This window comes from Phyllosticta citribraziliensis (genome assembly GCF_038025025.1).
Source record: "Phyllosticta citribraziliensis strain CPC 17464 chromosome Unknown J3D65scaffold_1, whole genome shotgun sequence".
NCBI classification, from domain to species: domain Eukaryota; kingdom Fungi; phylum Ascomycota; class Dothideomycetes; order Botryosphaeriales; family Phyllostictaceae; genus Phyllosticta; species Phyllosticta citribraziliensis.
In genome coordinates, this window is record NW_027117338.1 from 3,075,834 (window position 1) to 3,093,236 (window position 17,403).

The 17,403-nt window shown below is 56.2% G+C and overlaps 8 protein-coding genes across 8 annotated transcripts; 4 read left to right on the forward strand and 4 right to left on the reverse strand.

Moving 5' to 3' along the window:
• Positions 1-697: 697 nt before the first annotated feature.
• On the forward strand, positions 698-1,833 carry J3D65DRAFT_47654 (uncharacterized protein). The gene is made up of 3 exons (XM_066796545.1): positions 698-907; positions 957-1,536; positions 1,595-1,833. Exons 1-3 carry the CDS (start codon positions 905-907, stop codon positions 1,708-1,710), a joined length of 699 nt encoding a protein of 232 aa, XP_066660294.1. The 5' UTR covers positions 698-904; the 3' UTR covers positions 1,711-1,833.
• A 578-nt stretch (positions 1,834-2,411) lies between these two features.
• Positions 2,412-4,472, reverse strand: J3D65DRAFT_664259 (Alpha/Beta hydrolase protein; the record flags this gene model as incomplete). Its single annotated transcript, XM_066802728.1, has 7 exons — positions 2,412-2,996; positions 3,054-3,170; positions 3,232-3,758; positions 3,885-3,931; positions 3,980-3,990; positions 4,051-4,146; positions 4,299-4,472. The coding sequence occupies 7 exons, from the start codon at positions 4,470-4,472 to the stop codon at positions 2,412-2,414; spliced, it is 1,557 nt and encodes a 518-aa protein (XP_066660295.1).
• A 307-nt stretch (positions 4,473-4,779) lies between these two features.
• J3D65DRAFT_47693 (t-SNARE) lies at positions 4,780-5,935 on the forward strand. Its single transcript, XM_066796551.1, has 2 exons — positions 4,780-5,043; positions 5,093-5,935. The coding sequence occupies exons 1-2, from the start codon at positions 4,997-4,999 to the stop codon at positions 5,802-5,804; spliced, it is 759 nt and encodes a 252-aa protein (XP_066660296.1). The 5' UTR covers positions 4,780-4,996; the 3' UTR covers positions 5,805-5,935.
• A 944-nt stretch (positions 5,936-6,879) lies between these two features.
• On the forward strand, positions 6,880-9,590 carry J3D65DRAFT_664261 (uncharacterized protein; the record flags this gene model as incomplete). Its single annotated transcript, XM_066802729.1, has 4 exons — positions 6,880-6,951; positions 7,007-7,305; positions 7,352-8,009; positions 8,247-9,590. 4 exons carry the CDS (start codon positions 6,880-6,882, stop codon positions 9,588-9,590), a joined length of 2,373 nt encoding a protein of 790 aa, XP_066660297.1.
• An 837-nt stretch (positions 9,591-10,427) lies between these two features.
• Positions 10,428-11,266, reverse strand: J3D65DRAFT_545927 (PQ loop repeat protein; the record flags this gene model as incomplete). Its single annotated transcript, XM_066796792.1, has 2 exons — positions 10,428-11,067; positions 11,172-11,266. Coding segments are annotated over 2 exons (735 nt in total), but the record flags the coding sequence as incomplete, so codon positions are not given.
• A 718-nt stretch (positions 11,267-11,984) lies between these two features.
• J3D65DRAFT_611650 (uncharacterized protein) lies at positions 11,985-13,054 on the forward strand. Its single transcript, XM_066798936.1, has 2 exons — positions 11,985-12,661; positions 12,795-13,054. Exons 1-2 carry the CDS (start codon positions 12,082-12,084, stop codon positions 12,932-12,934), a joined length of 720 nt encoding a protein of 239 aa, XP_066660299.1. The 5' UTR covers positions 11,985-12,081; the 3' UTR covers positions 12,935-13,054.
• Positions 12,993-13,754, reverse strand: J3D65DRAFT_47748 (uncharacterized protein). Its single transcript, XM_066796556.1, has one exon. The coding sequence runs from the start codon at positions 13,626-13,628 to the stop codon at positions 13,233-13,235; it is 396 nt and encodes a 131-aa protein (XP_066660300.1). The 5' UTR covers positions 13,629-13,754; the 3' UTR covers positions 12,993-13,232.
• Positions 13,755-13,881: 127 nt separating this feature from the next.
• J3D65DRAFT_664264 (uncharacterized protein) lies at positions 13,882-17,185 on the reverse strand (the record flags this gene model as incomplete). Its single annotated transcript, XM_066802730.1, has 4 exons — positions 13,882-15,415; positions 15,464-15,536; positions 15,605-16,497; positions 16,548-17,185. 4 exons carry the CDS (start codon positions 17,183-17,185, stop codon positions 13,882-13,884), a joined length of 3,138 nt encoding a protein of 1,045 aa, XP_066660301.1.
• Between the last annotated feature and the right edge of the window lie 218 nt (positions 17,186-17,403).

Consider the following 17,403-nt stretch of genomic DNA (forward strand, 5'->3'; position numbering starts at 1 on the left):
CCGTCAAGCGCTTTGCGTAGACGCCGGGCACTCGATAATGAGGTGTCTGCGACCACACTGTTGCGTATCCTCGGTCAATTACGGACGTCAACAACGTTGGTACCACATTAAAATCTGCAACCGACTTTGACATTCTTGGGTTTGTTCAATGGCACAGCAGCTCATTACCAGAAACAACCTTGAAATCTTACTCCTCGACTGATTTTGGCTCATACAGTAGCCCGGACTGCTTCATGCAATCTGCTTAGCGATTTCTCCCCGCTCACAACAATGGGCAATCAGCATTTCCTTCTTGAGAGACATTGGACTTGCCCATCGCAAAGAGACAGATGGTAGTACCAGCAGATTCTGGCTGCGACACCTTCTGTCACGTCGATGCCAGTAGCCGGCCTCCTCATGCGTGCGCCCGGGTAGTTGCAGGCGACGAACCAGAATGCGAGAATCTTCTGCCATCCGGACTTCTTGAGTAACCCACAGCGTATCATTCATCAAAGTCTTCCGTAGTCAGTTCTACTGTCATGTCACTATCCGCACATACGCAGCAGGAACAGATCAGACCGCTCTCCGTCTTTTGGCAGCCATCCAGCCAGGAAGCTGAAGACGCTCGGGGAACGGGCGCCTGCTGTAGCCATGAAGATCTTCTCCGTTTCTTCTGTATACACCAGTGATTGTCAGGATTTGGGTCCACCTTGGGGCAGTCGGCTGGCAATTACCGCCCGCTTGCCGATGCTTTTCGACTGACACCTGCAGACAGTGGTGTAACGGCTCAAAGTGATGCTCTTGATGAATCTTGAGGCTCTGCGGCTGTATTTAAATTCAGCTTGCTTGTCCATTTCCTCATGAGACCAACAGAGAAGTGACAACCCAAGTGGACTCGAGCAGAACTATTGACTTGACAAGAACAATGGTAAACAGCTTCCTTCCTTTTCCAACTCCCACTGACTGTCCGACGAAAGGCATCATTCTACTTTCAAATCACCAATCTCTGTCAGAAGCCAAAGGTCAGACCAAGAAACACCAAGTACGGCTGGATTCCTCCATGGCAGAACAATTCCTTGGCGTCTGAAAGCCATTGCTTCTTCTTCAACGGGACCCAGGCCTTCGAAGTGGCCACGCTCCCGCCATCCAAGCAAATATACAGCACACGGTCCGTCTGTCACGACGACAGCCGCTTCTGGGCCGTCCCATACGACGCCACACAAGCATCAGTTGGATTCGACGGGCCCGACTGGCATCGCATCGGATTCAGAAAGGACTACTCAGACGGCGGCCTCGTTTCTTGGGTTGGGCTGGGAGGCAAAGACAGACGGCTGGGGAGACAGCAATACCGAGACTGGATCCACATGCTCTTTCCGGAAAACCACCAGCCGTTGGGACATGGTCGCGGCGCCGCGTGCGGTGGCCTTGGAGGGGAGCTGCCTATTCTCCTGGCGCTGATTGTGTTTTCTGCTGAACCTCGCGCGTTCTACGCCGCTTTGGATGTGTGTATGGATTCGCGGGCTGGGCATTGGGGCGCCCATTCTTTTTCGCATGGACGTGAGTATTTTTTTTTTCCGTTCCAGATTTGATCTGCTTGCGTCTAATGCTTGAGCAGGTTACGACGGGCGCGGTGTTGTCGTGTCAGTGTTTACCGCTGCCAACACATCTACTGCCGAAGAACTTGAGGCTTTTGAAAACGGGAGAATCTTCTTTGATGATCGCGGCGAGTGAGGTGTTCATTCGGCTGCCTTGGATATCTCTCTCGTCTCATACTGGTAGATTGTCTCTGGCTCAGGGCGTGGAATTCTTGTTGGGTTGTTTGCCGCGCTCTCCAATCGACAATTTATTTATGGGCATCACGCGTTAAGCATCTTGTGACATGCAACTGTCCATCATACCGAGCCTCGTTAAAGCACAAATGCAGAACCTGGCTTTGGAAGAAAAGCATACTCAGCTTCGAGGGACCAACATGACCCAGAAAACTCCAAAGTGCAAGCTTCATTACGACAAGTACTTCACTTGGACTCATCGCCACACTACACACTACACCAACGCTCAATCTTCTCCCACTCCAAGCTGACCACTCTAGAGTCGACGAATCTATCAGTCTTCTGCACCGCCGCACAGTACCGCTCAGTCATTTCGTCTCATGCAACCCTGATCGTCTTTGTTTCTGCAACAGAGGCGTACATGCAAGATGCGGGATGCCGCTGCAAGGCGCGGCGGATACGTTGCACCCGTCTGTCTGCAAGGGCCCGTGGCGGACTGGACGGGGAGCGCGGTGTCGCCGTTATTCTCTCCGCAATCTCAGATTGCACACGCTGCGCGCGTAGTGTGTATGACCGGTTTGATAGGCATTTTGTCTCTGCTGTCCGACTACATGCACGCCAGCACCAACATTCCGCGCAGTCGCTTTCTTTGTATCAGTCTCCTCACAGTCTGCCGCCGTCACCAACCCTCTTGGCCTGCACGCTCCTCGCAAAGACCGTTTGCGCAACCTCGGACTGGAAGAACGACACCTGATGGCCGCTCTGATCGACCCGGACAAAAGCCAACCCCCCACCCTCCCGCACGACGCCCTTCTTCTCTCCGCCCGCGCTGAGCAGCACGTCCTCCTCCGCCGCAACCCTCCACAACCCCTCCTTCCCCCCACCCCACCGCAAACTCCTCGCCACCTCCTCTCCGCCCCGCCAGTTACACGTGAAATCAGCATCGCCATGTACCAGCACCACCCGCGTCCCGTACCCCAGCACCTCCTCCAGCGCCGCGCGGAAGATGGGATACGCAAAGTCGCCGCTGTCGCCCAAGCCGCGCGCGACGATGCTGTTTTCCGCCGTGGTGTAGTTGAGATCGACGCCGAGGGCGCGCTGGATGCGCGCGCGGTTGAGGTACCGGATCAGCGTTGGGGGGCGGTCGGGGCAGGGGGTGCGACAACGGATGTCGTATACGCTGCGGCCGGAGAACGACTCGTAGGGTCCGCGGACGAGGCCGCGGCAGATGGAGAGGGCGGAGGAGCACTGCGGCGGGGAATGTTAGTGGAGAAGGGAGTGGCCAGGGGAGGGGACGTTGCGTACGAGGATGCGGCCGTGTTGGCTCTCGCGGTCGGCTTGCTCGCAGGCTTCGATGGCGTCGCGGCAGCCGTTGGGGAACTCGTAGGCTTGCTTCATGAAGGTGTAGATGGTGTCGTTGACCTGTGCGGGAACATGTTAGACTACGCTGCCACGATACCAGACTGGACTGGATGCTACTCACAGCTTTGATGCCGTACGTGTTGTTGACGGGAAACTCATAGTACCATTTGGACTGGATCTTCGCGTCGATGAGCCCGCTGATGATGCCCAGTGTCCCCAGCTTGACCTGTGTGCCCTTGGCCGTCCCATTCGCGATGGCGCGGTTCTGGTCGTAAAAGTAGCGGTAGAATACTGGGATGTAGTGTCCGGCGTACGACTCGCCCCACATGTTGAACTCTGCGTCTTTCGATATCGTGGGGTTTAATTTGGGAAGACCGGCGAAGAACGCTTGGACGACGTCCCACGCGGCGACAGCAGCCTTTTCTGTAGTATCGTAGGCGTAGGGATCGATGTCCGCACGGCGCCCGTTCGGATGAGAGCAGTCCTTCCACTTTTTTGTTTCCTTGTCATAGCAGCCGAGTTTCTTTTTCTGGTAGGAGAAGCCAACGCCGAGCGGCTGTGAGAGGTAGAGCATGTTTGAGTGGTTGTTCCATGAGTATTTGTTGTAGATTTCTTTCAAATCTTTGTCTATGCTGCAGGGTCCGTTGCCTGGCACAGATTGTATGAGAATCAAGTTCAGGGGACAGACAGATTATTGGCAGAGCAAGGACACTCAATACAGGAAATTCGGTTCTTGGACTTGTGCAAGGGCTTGCAACCAGTGTCTCCACTTACCTTGGAATAGCCCCAACAGTGAATCAGCACCTGGCCCTCCATTCAGCCTGGAGTCGATTAGCAAGTGCAGAAATTGTGAATAAATTTGAAAATACCAAAGAGTTATCTAAAAGGCGAAACCGGTCAGTTGCGAAGAGTGAGTTGAAACAGACGCTGATGGGCTTACCGGCGCATCTTGAGGCTTGTCTCTTGCCTCGAAAAACCAAAAGAACATGTTCGTCGTGGCATTCAAGCTGATGTATCCGGAATATGATTTGACGCCCTTGGTTTGGTGTGAGCATTGTAGTTCAACTAGAACAGTCTGGCAAAATAGAGCTCAGAGCAAGGATCACGATAGCGTCACCCTGACTGCAACTTGGAAGGCATTTGTTTGCCAACGTCTTTCGAAAGCGGGCAAAGAATAGAAAGTATTACCGGAGTGGTCTCGCACAGTCCTGGCTCTTTGTACCTTATCTCTGCGCCTTTTGGCAGTTTGATGACTTTGAGATCCGTCGGCTCTTGAGGGATACCTTGGTCAAGGATACGCGTCGAATCAGGAACGCCAAACGTGAACAGCAAGAGCAGCGTCATCAACCAAAAGAATATCATGATGATTCTGACAGGGCTCGAGCTAAGAAAGCGACGGCGATGCACAGCGGGACGAGAGACGTGGTATGGGCCATCGTTCATCTCGTACATGGCGCGGAAGTATCATAATCGGGCGCGGCGGAGACAGGTCGATGCGGTAAAGTTGACACATTGAGATGTTAAGCTCTTCCGCTGATTTTAAACGGCAGGGTTCCTAGCAGCGTGGAGCTTCGGGGCCGGTGGGTTGATATGGTTCCTGGAGCGGCCTTTTGGCACCTTGTTGACCCCGCGTCCGAAGTGCGATAGGGCGGCATTTGCGTGGCTGTGCCGGCTGCACTAGGGCCTGGGCAGCTTACATGGCTTTCGAAGTATTGACGAGCCTCATTCAACGTTTGGGTCTGGGGTTGAGGTGTTGGTCAAGGCCCAGAACGAGGCAAGCGTAGCCGAGGCTCGGACATGGGCCGTGGATCCTACGCAACACACCCGGAGCTCCAGCTGCTTGCATCGCTCTGAATGTACCAACTTTCCCTCCACCACTTTCCAACATGATGAATTCCACAGGAGATGAGGATCCCTTCCTCCAAGTCCAGGCGTATGTTTCCCGTCACGTCAATGCCTCGCAGAATACTGACTCGCCATAGCGATGTCCTGTCCCTCCTAAACAACACGCGTCCGCTCTTCACCTCTTACCTGCGCATCCGCTCCTCCGCCTCGACCGCAACCTCGCCTGAGCTCGTCGAAGCACGCGAGGAGCTGGAATCCTCCTTGACAGACTTATCCGCCGACCTCCGCGACCTGATTGACAGCGTCAAGGCCATCGAGCAGGACCCCTACCGCTTCGGCATCGAGCTCGACGAAGTAGAGCGCCGCCGCCGCCTCGTTGACGATGTCGGCCGCGAAGTCGAAGATATGCGGCGCGAGCTGCAGCGCACAGTGCAAGATGCGCAGACAAGTGGGGGCAGCGGCAAGGGTAAGGGTGTGGCTAGCAACCCAGACGTGCTGCCTGACCCCGACGAGTTTGACGAGGACGAGGACGGATACGCCATGATGGAGCAGGAGCGTCAGCAGGAGCTGATGGCCGAACAAGACACTGCGCTCGACGGCGTGTTCCGAACCGTGGGCAATCTGCGGCAGCAGGCCGACGACATGGGACGTGAGCTCGAGGAGCAGGGCGAGATGCTGAACGACGTCGATACTGTGGCTGACCGTGTGGGCGGCAAGTTGCAGAATGGATTGAAGAGAGTGGGCTGGGTAATACGGCAGAATGAGGGTAAGTGCTGCATTGGAATGGAGGTGCGGTGGCTGACCATTATGGGCCAGATCGATATTCGAGCTGCTGCATTGCAGTCTTGATATTCGTCCTCATTGTACTACTTGTCCTGCTCCTTGTACTTTGATCATCAGGAATAGGACTTGCCCCACAAGTCACCTTCAACTTTCCTCCCGGCGCGACGCTCTGCGAGAAAGCAATGAGCCGCCTGTGCGCAAAGCACTCGGATTTCCGCACCAAAAGCCATAGACCCATTTGGAAAAGTCCTAATCGCCTTGCCAAGGCTGGACAAACCCTGGTTTGGGCTGGACGCTGGACCCTGATAACAGCAAAGATGGCCAGCCTCAATATCCACAAAGGCAGCAATGAGCTCGTTGACTGTAAAGTCGCGCCAAGAATCTCCGCCGTAGCCCCGAAGTGGATAGGTTCGAGAATGTGGGCAGAGGCTGGCCTAAAGATAAGCATGTGGTGGGTGCTTTAGAATGTTCGTTGAAGAACGCCCAGCGACGCAGATGAGTGCGCAACAAAGAAGAGACAGGAAGAGCATAGAAATATGCGGTACAGCTGGTCGGGGCTGTTACGCGACAATCTATTCGGGAGACTGGAGTTGAGTGGATTTGTTGCGGTATCAAATGTATCGTAAGTTTAGTAGAAGGTGGCATCTTCTCAAGCCCGCAGTGCCCATTCAGGAGGACAGGATCTGCAGAGTGCATGCCCAGAAGAGGGCGAAGAGGTTGGCATCTCTTGGGTTGGCGCGACAGTTGCGCGTTCTCCTGGCCGAGGAATGCTCGCCCTTGAGTGCAGCACCTCGGAGCACGTGGCTGGCAGCACATCGTTCCTTCTTGTCCTGCCTTCGAGCCGCCGCAACCTGGCCCAGCCTTCGACTGAGGACCCCATTTCAAGCCAACAGAAGACTTAACTTCTTCATGGCTCGTCTCAGTGTGCCTCTCCGTCAAGTTGCACACCCCCTCGATCCTCCTGCGCAGCACCTGTCTGCTCCTCTCTGCGACATCCACCGCATTCCTGCCTGTCTATATGAGGTCGTTGGGCTTCCGTCGTCTTGAAGGAGGGCCTACGGAGCGCCGTCAAATTACCCTTCTCGCCATAACGATATGTCTACACTTCCTGTTCTGGAGTTCTCTTCTACCGTTTGTGACCATGCTCGCCCTCTTTGCTGCTCGTAGCATGGATTCTACCGTCTTACCTTCGGCAATATTGACTATCATATCGGTACGTCATGAAGATATTCTCCTCTTGATTGTCTCTCGATTGACCCCTTGCACAGGCTGTTCTCTCCATCTGCTACCTCATCCTACATTCCTTCATCTCACGCCGCCAGCACGTCTGGACCGAAGAGTACACGCACGCCCGTCGAGTCTCCTTCATTTGTGATGTTGCGTACCGTCTGGCGGCAGCTGTTCCCATCTTCTGGTTTCTGACGACGATTTGGAACATAATCATAGCCGTCAGACAACCGATCTGTCTCTTGACCGAACCGGGACCCAACAATAATCAAGAATTCTGGAGAGTAGGCAGTGCCTGCGCGGCTGTCCGCTCCAGCGTTGCGATATCTTTGATTGCTCTGTAGGTTGCAACCTGTAAATACAGGAGAAGCCACTGACATATGCAGAATCGCATCATGCACGCTCTTTGCCATAATCAGCAAGGTTCGCCGCCCATTTGAAGCTTCGCTCTTTGGAAGCTGCGCTTTTCGACAAAGGAGCAAACTTTCTAGCTTGGAGGATGGCACGGGGATCGTCACTCAACAGGTCCCACCCAGCCGCAATGACTCTGAGAAGTCTTTCGCGCACTCCATTACCGCGTCCACTCCGGGACCTTCATTTCCAAGTACTCCTCATACAGGAGACGTCGACTTTCGGCCCGGTCTTGGAATATACACACCTCCTACGCGTACCCCTCCTACGTCTGGGTCGCAGCGTCCGACTGCCAAACGCAGCAACAGTGCCAATTCTCTGTTCAGCGTCTCGACCGTCATTCATTACGACGCCGCTGGCCAAAATGGTCAAATACTGCCTCGCCATGGCAACTATTGCTCCCCGCTTGCAGACTCGGCCTGGCGTGCCATGCATCCCTATCCTCCTGGTAGCCCGCGATCCATGTCCTTCCACAACTTCCATGGTAGTGGAAGCAGAACGAATCTAGTGCATCACATGGCCCCGTCTTCTTCAAGCAGTGCCATTTACGAGTCTCCGTCGGAGCTTCCCTCCTCTCTACGAATACGCACCCCTTCAGGTCCCCCGCCGCAAATCAGACCCTCTGTTCGTCCGGTACGACCTTCACCAGCACTCTTGTCACTCCAACATCGCGCTGCACGGCAGCGTCCGCTGGGTACACGCCCACGCACTAGTCCTGCGGTCAGTGGAGGGCTATACGCATGTAGTAGCGCAAACGCCAGCACGACTAGTCTGTCAAGTCTTGGAAGCAAGCGTTGTTCGAGCAGTCCGCTCAGCACCATGGTACGAGCTTGTGAGGTAGAAGTCGATCTGCTACGTGGAAAACTCAAGAATGGGGGAAAGGACCAGGAGAGCAACTGGGTTCGTGAGGACAGTGGCATATCAGTTTCAGGAAGCAGCACAGATGGCAGATGTGCCGTTAGCAGCGCGAGCGACGGTGAGGGCAAGAAAAAGTCCAAACATCGCGCAAAGCGTAGCATCAGCGCCCCGCTGCCTCTGCGCCTCCGCCGTTCAACACGCCCTGAACCACCATCCCGGCCTGCCAGCCCACCGTCTCCTCAAGTCACTCCCATCCCTCGAAGACCTTCCCGAGAGCAAAGATCCAGGGCCAAGGCAAACCTATCCCTTCTTCCGCCATGGGACCCTGCCAGCCGCGAATTTGACCAGGTGCCGCCTTGCAGACCAGAAACGCCGACGCCCAGCTCTCGAGGGGCGCGCGAGCTCCGCGCCTCGCTGTCTCGCCTCTCGTCCAAACAAGCGCCGCCGCCGGCAACACTCCAGACATGCACATCGTCCTCCCTCTCTTCGCACCCCGAGTCCAGCGCTGGCGTCGACAGCGACCCGTCATTCCTCGAAGCCGTCCTGGCGGCTGGCCACGTCACGCCGCTGCTGACCAGCGCGGGCTTTGCGTCGCAGCGCTCGAGCATTCGAGCGGCGCTGTCCCGACGCGGGAGCAGTCGGCGCAGTCGCAAGAGCAAACAGCATGCGACGACGCCTGTGCCTGCTTTGCCGGAGAATGCGATGGCATCAGCGGTGGCTCCGGCTGTCATGAAATCCAAGACACGGTTGGAGCGGGATCTTTCCTTTTCTACATCTTTTGACGCCGATGCAGGAGACGAGGCACCGTCTCTCGGCGAAGCACAGCAGCGCAACAGCAGCCGCAGAACCCACACTCCCCCCTCCGCCACGCCCGGCGCAGACGCAAGCAAGACACCAGCCGACGCAAAGAGACAGAGCGAGACGGCCAGCGCGTCGGCCTCGCTGCGCTCGTCGCTCGCCGAGTGGATGCTGCGCGAGCGCCAGCGCAGCCACTTCAGCCACGCTACCACCAGTGCGGCGACTACGAGCCAGAGCCACCAGCTGCTGCTGCTGCGCGAGGCGTCGTGCTCGGCGTCGAGATCTTCTTTTACCTCTACGTCTACCTCGGATCTACTGACGTCGTTGTCGTTGGATGATCGTCTGGGCGTGGATGGGGATGGGGATGGGGATGGGGATGGGGATGGGGTTGGGGGTGTGGAGGAGAAGAGGCAGAAGGAGAAGGAGAAGGAGAAAGAGAAAGAGCCCGTCGTTGAGATTTTCTGCTCGGATGTGAGGGAGGCGAGTGTTGTCGGGTTGGGGTTGGATGTTGGCGATGAGAAGAAGAGGTGTGAGGAGGCGGGTGAAGGCAAGATTTGAGGATACGTCCTCGGGTGAGGTGAGGTGAGGTGCGAGATTGCTTGCTTTCTTGCTTTCTTTCTTGCTCTGCACACTTTTCCGAGCGTTGATGGGTTTGTTCCTGTTGTGAGGCATTGGCTGGCTGGGTGGTGTTGAGGCTACTGTGGCTTGCTTTTGTCCGTGGATTGACTGACTGACTAACCGACTGCGAACGACTGGCCGGATGGGGAGCGGAGGCCAAGTAATAACAAGTAGACCGTGTGCGTGCGCTGTATAGTGTACCTATGTAGACTACATGCATAGTATATACTCAACTATTCCTCCTTCAACGCTCGTCTTTCTACCATGCTCTCTTCTCTTCCCTTCGTCCCTTCGTCTCTTCTTCTCCTGGTCCCCGCACGCACACAGATTGCTTCATTGTTGATGTGATGGTTGTCGTTGTGGCTTGCCAATGCCATGCCATTGATTGAATTGATTAAATTGACCACCTCTCTGTGATGCGTGAGGTATCGCGCGTCCTGCGTGCGTGCTTCCTGCTTCCTGCCTTCTTCCACTTCCCTCTCTTGCTCCCTACTCTCCTTTGCCTACTTCATCTCTTCCCGCTTTTCCTCGCACACGTACCCATCCGTCTCGTCCCATAAAGCCGTCTACCAATCTATCCTTTAGTGGCCTTCTATTACGTTCTGTCCGTTCCGTCTATTCTTTCTTTCTTTTTTTGATGTTTTGTGTTTGGTTGTACAGTGCGGCAGTGCGAGAAGCGTGAGAGGGGGAAAGGGGCGAGGTGTGAGAGGAGGGGGAGCAGGGGGTTCAGGGGACTCCCACGAAGGAGTCTGCTTCGTTCCGCCTCTTCGAGCGCGCTCAGAGCGGACTCCCATTCCCAACCGCCCCCTGCGGCTTCTCAGCCCACCCCTCGCTCTTCTTATGATCCTCATCGCCGACCGCCTTGCCATTACCAAAGCTCCACCACTGGAATCCCAAATAGGCGTCGCAGGCCGCCTGGAAGAGGCCGCAGCACTTGAAAGCCCAGGGGACGTCGCCGTCAGGACTCAAGAAGAAGAAGCACAGCTTGAAGACGTCGCCGACGAGCCAGTTGGCCAGCACGCTGACGCGGAAGCCCTTGGTGCTGCGGCTGCGCTGGTTGGCCAGGATCTGCGGCAGCGGCAGCGTGGCCTCGATGGCCAGCGCGACGGAGCCGAGCAGCGACGTGTAGGGCGCGAAGAGCGCCGTCGGCGAGACGAGCACGTGCAGCAGCAGCAGCGCGCCCGTGAAGTACAGCAGGAAGGCCCAGTACGGCCGCGTGGGCCGCCACTGCCAAAAGTTGTACGGCCGCCGCGAGGGCGCGGCTGCGGAGGCGCCGGCGAAGGGCTTGTGGGACGCGGCGTACGGCGAGGGCCGGTGCGTCAGCGCGACGTGGAGGAGGAGGAGTTGCACGCCGACCATGAGCGCGGCTTGGAAGAGGAGCGAGAGGGCGAAGCGTGCGCCAAGCCAGTAGAATATTCTGGTGACAAAGGGCATGCCGCGTTAGCTGTCTTGTTCTTCTTCGGCTTCTGCGCAAAAGGGATGGCACCGCATATGTTGTATGGAGGAATGGGTGGCGCGTACTTGAGAATCGAGGCGACGAGCATGATCAGCGGTATGTCGAGCGAGAAGCCCGCCGACGACCGCGTGCGGTGGATCGAGTATATCTGGTCGGCATACGAAGTGACGGGCGACGAGACGATGCTTCACGGCAGGCAGTCCGTCAGTGCAATTGATCGATCTCCCGACAATGGTCGTCGCGTGCGCAAGGTGGAGGACGAGTGCTTACAATATCGGCGCAATGTGCTGCACGGCGGCAGCAAAGATGCCCATGATGCCAGCCTCTGCGGTCAGGTACTCGGGCAGGTAGTCTGCGAGGGGCATGTGCGGTGGTGGCCGGCGGGCGGCGGCAGACGAGGCGTTTTGAGGAGTGGCTCGTTGGCTGGAGGAGCGCGCGGAGCAGACGAGCGGTCGTGCGTGGTTGATGGTGGATACCAAATGACGGACAGATGAGCGCAAGGACAACGATTGTCTATCTCGTCTTTTGGACTATCGACGCGAGGGGTGGATGGGAGCGAGGCGGAGAGATAGGAAACAGGCAAGGTAGCCTTTTCCAGAGATTTCAGCGTATTCGTGGATTGGAGAGTGCAGAAGTGAGAGGTCAGTACAGGTAGCTTAGCTGAGAAGGTGAGGTCGACCAGTGGCTGTCAGGCATGAGCAGCACTGTAAGTGACACCGAAACCAAACCCGGACGACCTGACGGGCCCTGACGAAACAAAACGCCCGCTCCGCTCCGCACCAGCCACGCAGCCACATACATTAGCCACACCCTCGCTCGCGTAGGGCTGAGTCGCATATCTCCGTCTTATCTCCAACTCCACCACCCATGCCCTCCCTGTGCAACAACAACACCTCCACAACATTAATCCAATCCCGTACAGCCCATCCAATTGACCTTCGCAGCAGCCCACCGCACCAGTCCACCACGCCCATCATGGCCGACCCCTCCCCCGCCGACGCCTTCCACACCGCCTTCTTCTACGGCACCCTCATGTCGCCGCAAGTGCTGCACCGCGTCATCCACGGCACCACGACGCCCTCGGCCCTGCAGCGCCAGGTCTCGCCGCTGCGCACCTATCCCGCCCTGCTACCGCACCACGTCCGGCACCGCGTGCGCGGCTGCGACTACCCGGCCGTCCTGCCCGCCGCGACTCCAACGTCTTCTGCCGAGGAAGATGCGAGCAGCGTCCGCGGCACCCTCGTCACCGGCCTCACCGCCGCCGACCTGTGGCGCCTCGACCGCTTCGAGGGCGACGAGTACGAGCGGCGGCCCGTCGACGCCGTGATCCTGGGGCCCGGGACGAGCACCGCCGACGACGCCGACACCCCTCAACAACAACAACAACAGCCTCCCTCCATCCCCCACCACCCCGCCGCCGCCGTCGTGCGCGCCGAAACCTACATCTGGGTCGCCGGCGCCGACAAGCTGGAGCCGCGCGAATGGGACTTTGACGAGTTCGTGCGCGAGAAGCTGAGCCGCTGGACCGGCGACGACGGCGAGAAGGAGTATGCTGGTGCGGATGACCTACCTACCTACCTACCTATCTACCTACCTACCTATCGGCTTAGGCAGTGCACTTGGTGCCATGCCATGCACGCCGCGTGAAAGAAAGAAGTGCATGCTAACTGACACATGCCTTGCAACAGACGTCGACGATGCGATAGCGGCGGCAGCGGCAGAGCAGAGTGCCGACACGATGGGTGGGCGCGGGTGGAACGGTGCGCTGGGCAAGGCGATAGACGGGAGCCGGCAGGCGGAGAAGGAGATATTGCGGGAAGCGGTATAATGGTCATGCGTGGAGGAGAAGAGGAGCTTGGACGGGTGGGATAGACCAAGACATGACATAGATAGATCTAGAGCGTGTCAATAGTTAGTCAGTCACACCCCCTTCCCACTTTCTCTCGCCTCTTCACCACCCCTTGATCGCTTCAGTCTGCAGCGACAGATTCTCAATCCACGCACGCGCGACGAGATCACTCTCGCAAGAAAAGGAATAAGGATGCCCGTCAACACTGTCTTGTCTGTGCATTTCCCCTGTACATTACCATCCTTACGCCATCATCCCACCACGCACCATGCACCAGCTAAGCAACCACGCCATCATCCCTTCGAACCCTCCGGGTATAAAGACGACAGTCCCTCCCACGCACCAGCAACCGCTCGAGGCAGGGCAAACAGAAAAAGGAGAAGCAGAAATGACAAACACCAGAGAAGAGAAACCTGATCAGAGAGTTTGGCCATGCACGCACCGTGCCTCCACTGATTCGCACCACGCAAGGGGGCCAGCAGAGCCGAGGCACCGACCATTGCCTTCCCATCTCATTTGCCGTGTGCGTCGTGGCGCAGTGGTCAAACTGGCCGCCGAGGAAAGGGGCGAAAGGGAGACAGACACACATGACTGACGGAGAAAGAAAAGAGGATCCGTGCATTCTGCAAAGATGACTGCCTCGTTTCGTGGAGAAAGACGCTCTCGGAACCATATGTGCGGCCACAACACTGGTCGTTGTGCATCGAGGCGCGCTGATGAAGCGGCAACGCCGGCGCCGACGCCGACGCCTTAGCCCATGCAAGCCGGAAAAAGACAGCGACTATTTGAGACAGAGATGGAGAGCAGGTCGCGTCCCGACCCGCACAGGAAAACATCGATTCTTATTTCGCGCTCTCCACGGCTCGGAGCCAGAGGGGCATGTGGCAGATGAGCTGGTAGATGTGGAAGACAAAGCCCGGTGGCTATCACTCGTCGTCGTCGTCGTCCGTAAGGCTAATCACTTCGTGCTGCCGAAAGCCATTTCGCATATCCAGGCTGTAGTCCTCGGAGCGATGGAGATCAGGGCGGTAATTCTTAGAACGGAAGTCCTTTGGCGGTGGCGACCACTGTGTCGTCTTGGGCTCGCCTTGCCCGTGTGCGTGCCGGGCCAGGTCCGTCGTCCAGTCTTCCAGACCTTCGGGCTGTTGGCTTTCTTGCATCTCCGAATCTCCGTACACACCCGTGGTTCCGCCGTCTGCTTGCCATTGATGCTGATGATAGTCGTGGTGTTGTGGATGTCGCACCAAGTCCACCTCGGAAGGATCCTCGATGAACTCGTCGTCGTCGGATTGGTATTCCGGCTGCGGTGGGGTGCGCTGGACTTCGATGACCTCGTCGTTGTCGTTGTCGAATAGCTCCTTCAATTCCGCATGGGTCCGCCGGACCCTGCGCATCGTCCTATGACCGTGCGCAGTCTGATTATCATGGAGCGAGGTGCTACGTCCATCTGGATACACCACGCTCTCCGCGTGCTCCTGTGGAGGAGATTCCGGAATCTCGGTCCGCAACTCACGCGCCCGTCTGTTGCTGGATGGCCGCTCTTGAACAGCGGATCTGTCGATCTCTACGGGCTCTTCCCTTGAACCCTCGGCCGCAGAAAGAGTTTTAGCTTTTGGCGCCTCCTTTGGAGTTTGAGATTTTGGCGATGGAGACTTGGGTTTCTTGCTAGGTGACTCGGACTTTCTCTCCTCCAGCCTTGGCTTCTTTGAAGGCCGGTCGGCGTTGAACGCCCTGACATCGTCGTAATTCGACCTCTTGCTCAAGTGCTTGCTGGCAGTCTGTTCTGGCGCTTTGGAAGGCGTTCCGACAGCCGCAGCTTGCGCGGGAGGATCCGTAGATGGTGTAGGAACTTCCTTCGGTATAACGACTTGAGGGCTCCCTGTCCTGAGATGTTTTTTCTCTTGGCTCTCTGGCGCAGTTTCCCGGTCAGGCGCACTTTTCCAGACAGAAGTGGAGAGCTCTGTTGGGGGCTGTGGCGGGTGTGTTACTGGCTGCGCGTTGTCATCGGACGAGTCGGTGGAAGCCTTTGCCGGCGAACTTTCTTTTGGAGTCGCGCTGTTTTGCTTCTCAGCCTCTTCCTTTTTCTTCTTCTTCTTCACTTCCTTCCTTTCCCGGTATTGCCCCTGCTGCAGAGTGAGGAGCGTCATGAGGGTGCTCCGGCGTATGTTGAGGGGGTCCAGATTAGGCCAGTCTTGAACGCGGTCCATCTCTTTGTACATGATCTTCTTCACAAAACCGTCTGGGTCTTGCATGAACTTTTCGAAATAGCCGCAAACAAACACGCCACAATCGTAGTAGTTGGGCTGAAGAGGTATATCCTTTGCATTGATGGTTTGAATGTCTCGAGCGGTGAGCGCAAGACCAAGTTTTGCCTTTGCTTCCGCAATGATGTATTGCTTCAAAGTCTTGACAGTCTTGGGATGGGTAGCGCCGAGAGAATCAAATACGATGACCGTGGTGCTGGGACGGTCAGCGCAGGGAAGATTGAAAGTTGTCGCGATGACTTACCAATCTGGGTCAATGCTTGATGTTTTCTTGACCGCAGCCTTTGCAGGACTATTGAGCCTGTTATTCGATTTTGCTTCAAGGAATGGTCAGCCGTTTGACGTCGTCCATCTCCGTGGAACTGATCCCTGGTGCTTAGCTTACCACTCAGCTTTCCGGATTTTCCAGCGCCCAGAGTTTTGAACAGGTTTTGTTTCAATTCAGATTGAGGCTGAACTTCATCACCTTCCGCTGTTTGGTCCGAGGCCGTCGCTTCTTCGTCGAGGCGCTTACGTTCGTCGAGGCTCTTGCTTATATTTTTCATGTTGACAATGATGGCAAGGTGCCAGTGTTCAGCGTCATTGACCGGCACGATGACGAAGTCGCGACTGAAGAGATCGATTTTGGACGTCCATCGTACGACATTGCCGTAGTTGATGCCGTTCGTCGTTGGTGCCTCCCAGAGCTTGGTGCAGAAATAGGTGGAAAAAATGTGGATCCTGGTCTCGTCGAAACCAATTTTTTCCTTTGCTTCGTGCAAATACCAAGCCATGCAAAATGAAATGACAGAGTCATTCCAAAACTCACCGTCTTCTAGCCTCTGGAGATCGGAGAAGGACACTTGCGACTGGTACCGTCCAGTGGAGGGAAAGACCACTGGATGTGGCCATTCAGGACCGAATCCGGGATCTTCAGAGAGTTTAGGCGGTCTTGGGGTCAATGCTGCCTCCTCTTCCTTGACTCTCCGGTGAGTTGAAGTGTATTCATCATCTGCAACTCGGGCGGTTGAACGAGTCTGTCTTAGGTCGTTTCTGCGCAGTTTCCTCCATGCCGGCTCAAGATCTTCATACGCCTTCTCAATTTCCGGACGCATCTGCGATACCAATTTCGCAGGTCGTTCCCGTCGGACATCAGTGCGGTGATCGGGTTCATGTTGGTGAGGCGTTTCGTCTCGTCCCCGCGTCCTGGCTTGGAGCAAAGCGGCTTCTTCGTCCAGTCCCGGCGGATTGGACGACACAAACGGGTATGGAGTTTGGAACAAGGCCTCCATCTCCCGACTGCAATCGAGTTAGCAAATGCCTGATGACAAAAATTGTCATGATATCACCTGTGTTTTTCTTCCAGCTTCCTTAATCCCATTTCCTGCACGTACTCCAGAAAGTCGACAAGGTCATTTTTGGCGACGATTTCGAATTTCTGCCAATGATCGCGTCTTTTATCGATGATTTGAACTCTCCATGGACTCGACGAACTGTAGGATACCTCCGCTATGTTCCCAGTGTCGATGAACAGATGTCCGGTCCCTTGAACGATAGGACCATCCCTATTGACGACCTCAAAACGAGAACGCCGCAGGTTGTATTCCAAAGCAAGTGTGCCGTCGGTTTTGATTTTGGTAGAGCGCACGGAGAATTCACGAATCTCCCACCGCCGAGGCTTAGAGGCAAGCACAAGGGGTTTTGCAGGTGAAGTGGTCGAGAAGGACAGAGATTTTTCAGATTCTATTCGGGAGTTTCGAGCCGGCCGGCTGTGGACCTCTTCGATGGCATCTGGTCTCTTCAGGGATTTTGGAAGTTGGGTGATTCTTCTCTGCGAACCATATTCTGTGGCGGTCTGAACATCCTTTGACTGTGACTTGCGTCTGGGACTGAACGTGCCAATGTCTGGCTGCGGGCCAATCGCCTCCATCAATCTGTCAATTGATTGCGGGTTTCGCGCTGTTTTCTTCTCGGACAGCTCAGACATCGTACTGGATGCGGGCCTCATGTCCCCAGATGCTTGGACATATTTCCTTGGAGCCCTGCAAGCTAGTCGATCGTTCACTGCACTGTACTCAGCCGTTGAAAAATATCCGGAGCGATTTTTGACGTCGGTGGTAGAGCGGTCACTGTCAATGGAATGGGCCTTGATGGGTTTCCCGTATTGACCGATAGTGCCAGCAGGCTGACGCCCCGTTGACGTGG

What these genes read in the sequence shown, in the direction of transcription:
- J3D65DRAFT_47748 (XM_066796556.1), bottom strand. Translation starts at nt 13,628, where the DNA reads ATGGTTCCGAGAGCGTCTTTCTCCACGAAACGAGGCAGTCATCTTTGC.
- J3D65DRAFT_47654 (XM_066796545.1), top strand. An exon ending in CCATTCTTTTTCGCATGGAC is followed by an intron (nt 1,537 to 1,594) that starts GTGAGTATTTTT and finishes ATGCTTGAGCAG; the next exon opens with GTTACGACGGGCGCGGTGTT.
- J3D65DRAFT_47693 (XM_066796551.1), top strand. Translation starts at nt 4,997, where the DNA reads ATGATGAATTCCACAGGAGATGAGGATCCCTTCCTCCAAGTCCAGGC. An exon ending in CCCTTCCTCCAAGTCCAGGC is followed by an intron (nt 5,044 to 5,092) that starts GTATGTTTCCCG and finishes GACTCGCCATAG; the next exon opens with CGATGTCCTGTCCCTCCTAA.
- J3D65DRAFT_611650 (XM_066798936.1), top strand. Translation starts at nt 12,082, where the DNA reads ATGGCCGACCCCTCCCCCGCCGACGCCTTCCACACCGCCTTCTTCTAC. An exon ending in CGGCGAGAAGGAGTATGCTG is followed by an intron (nt 12,662 to 12,794) that starts GTGCGGATGACC and finishes GCCTTGCAACAG; the next exon opens with ACGTCGACGATGCGATAGCG.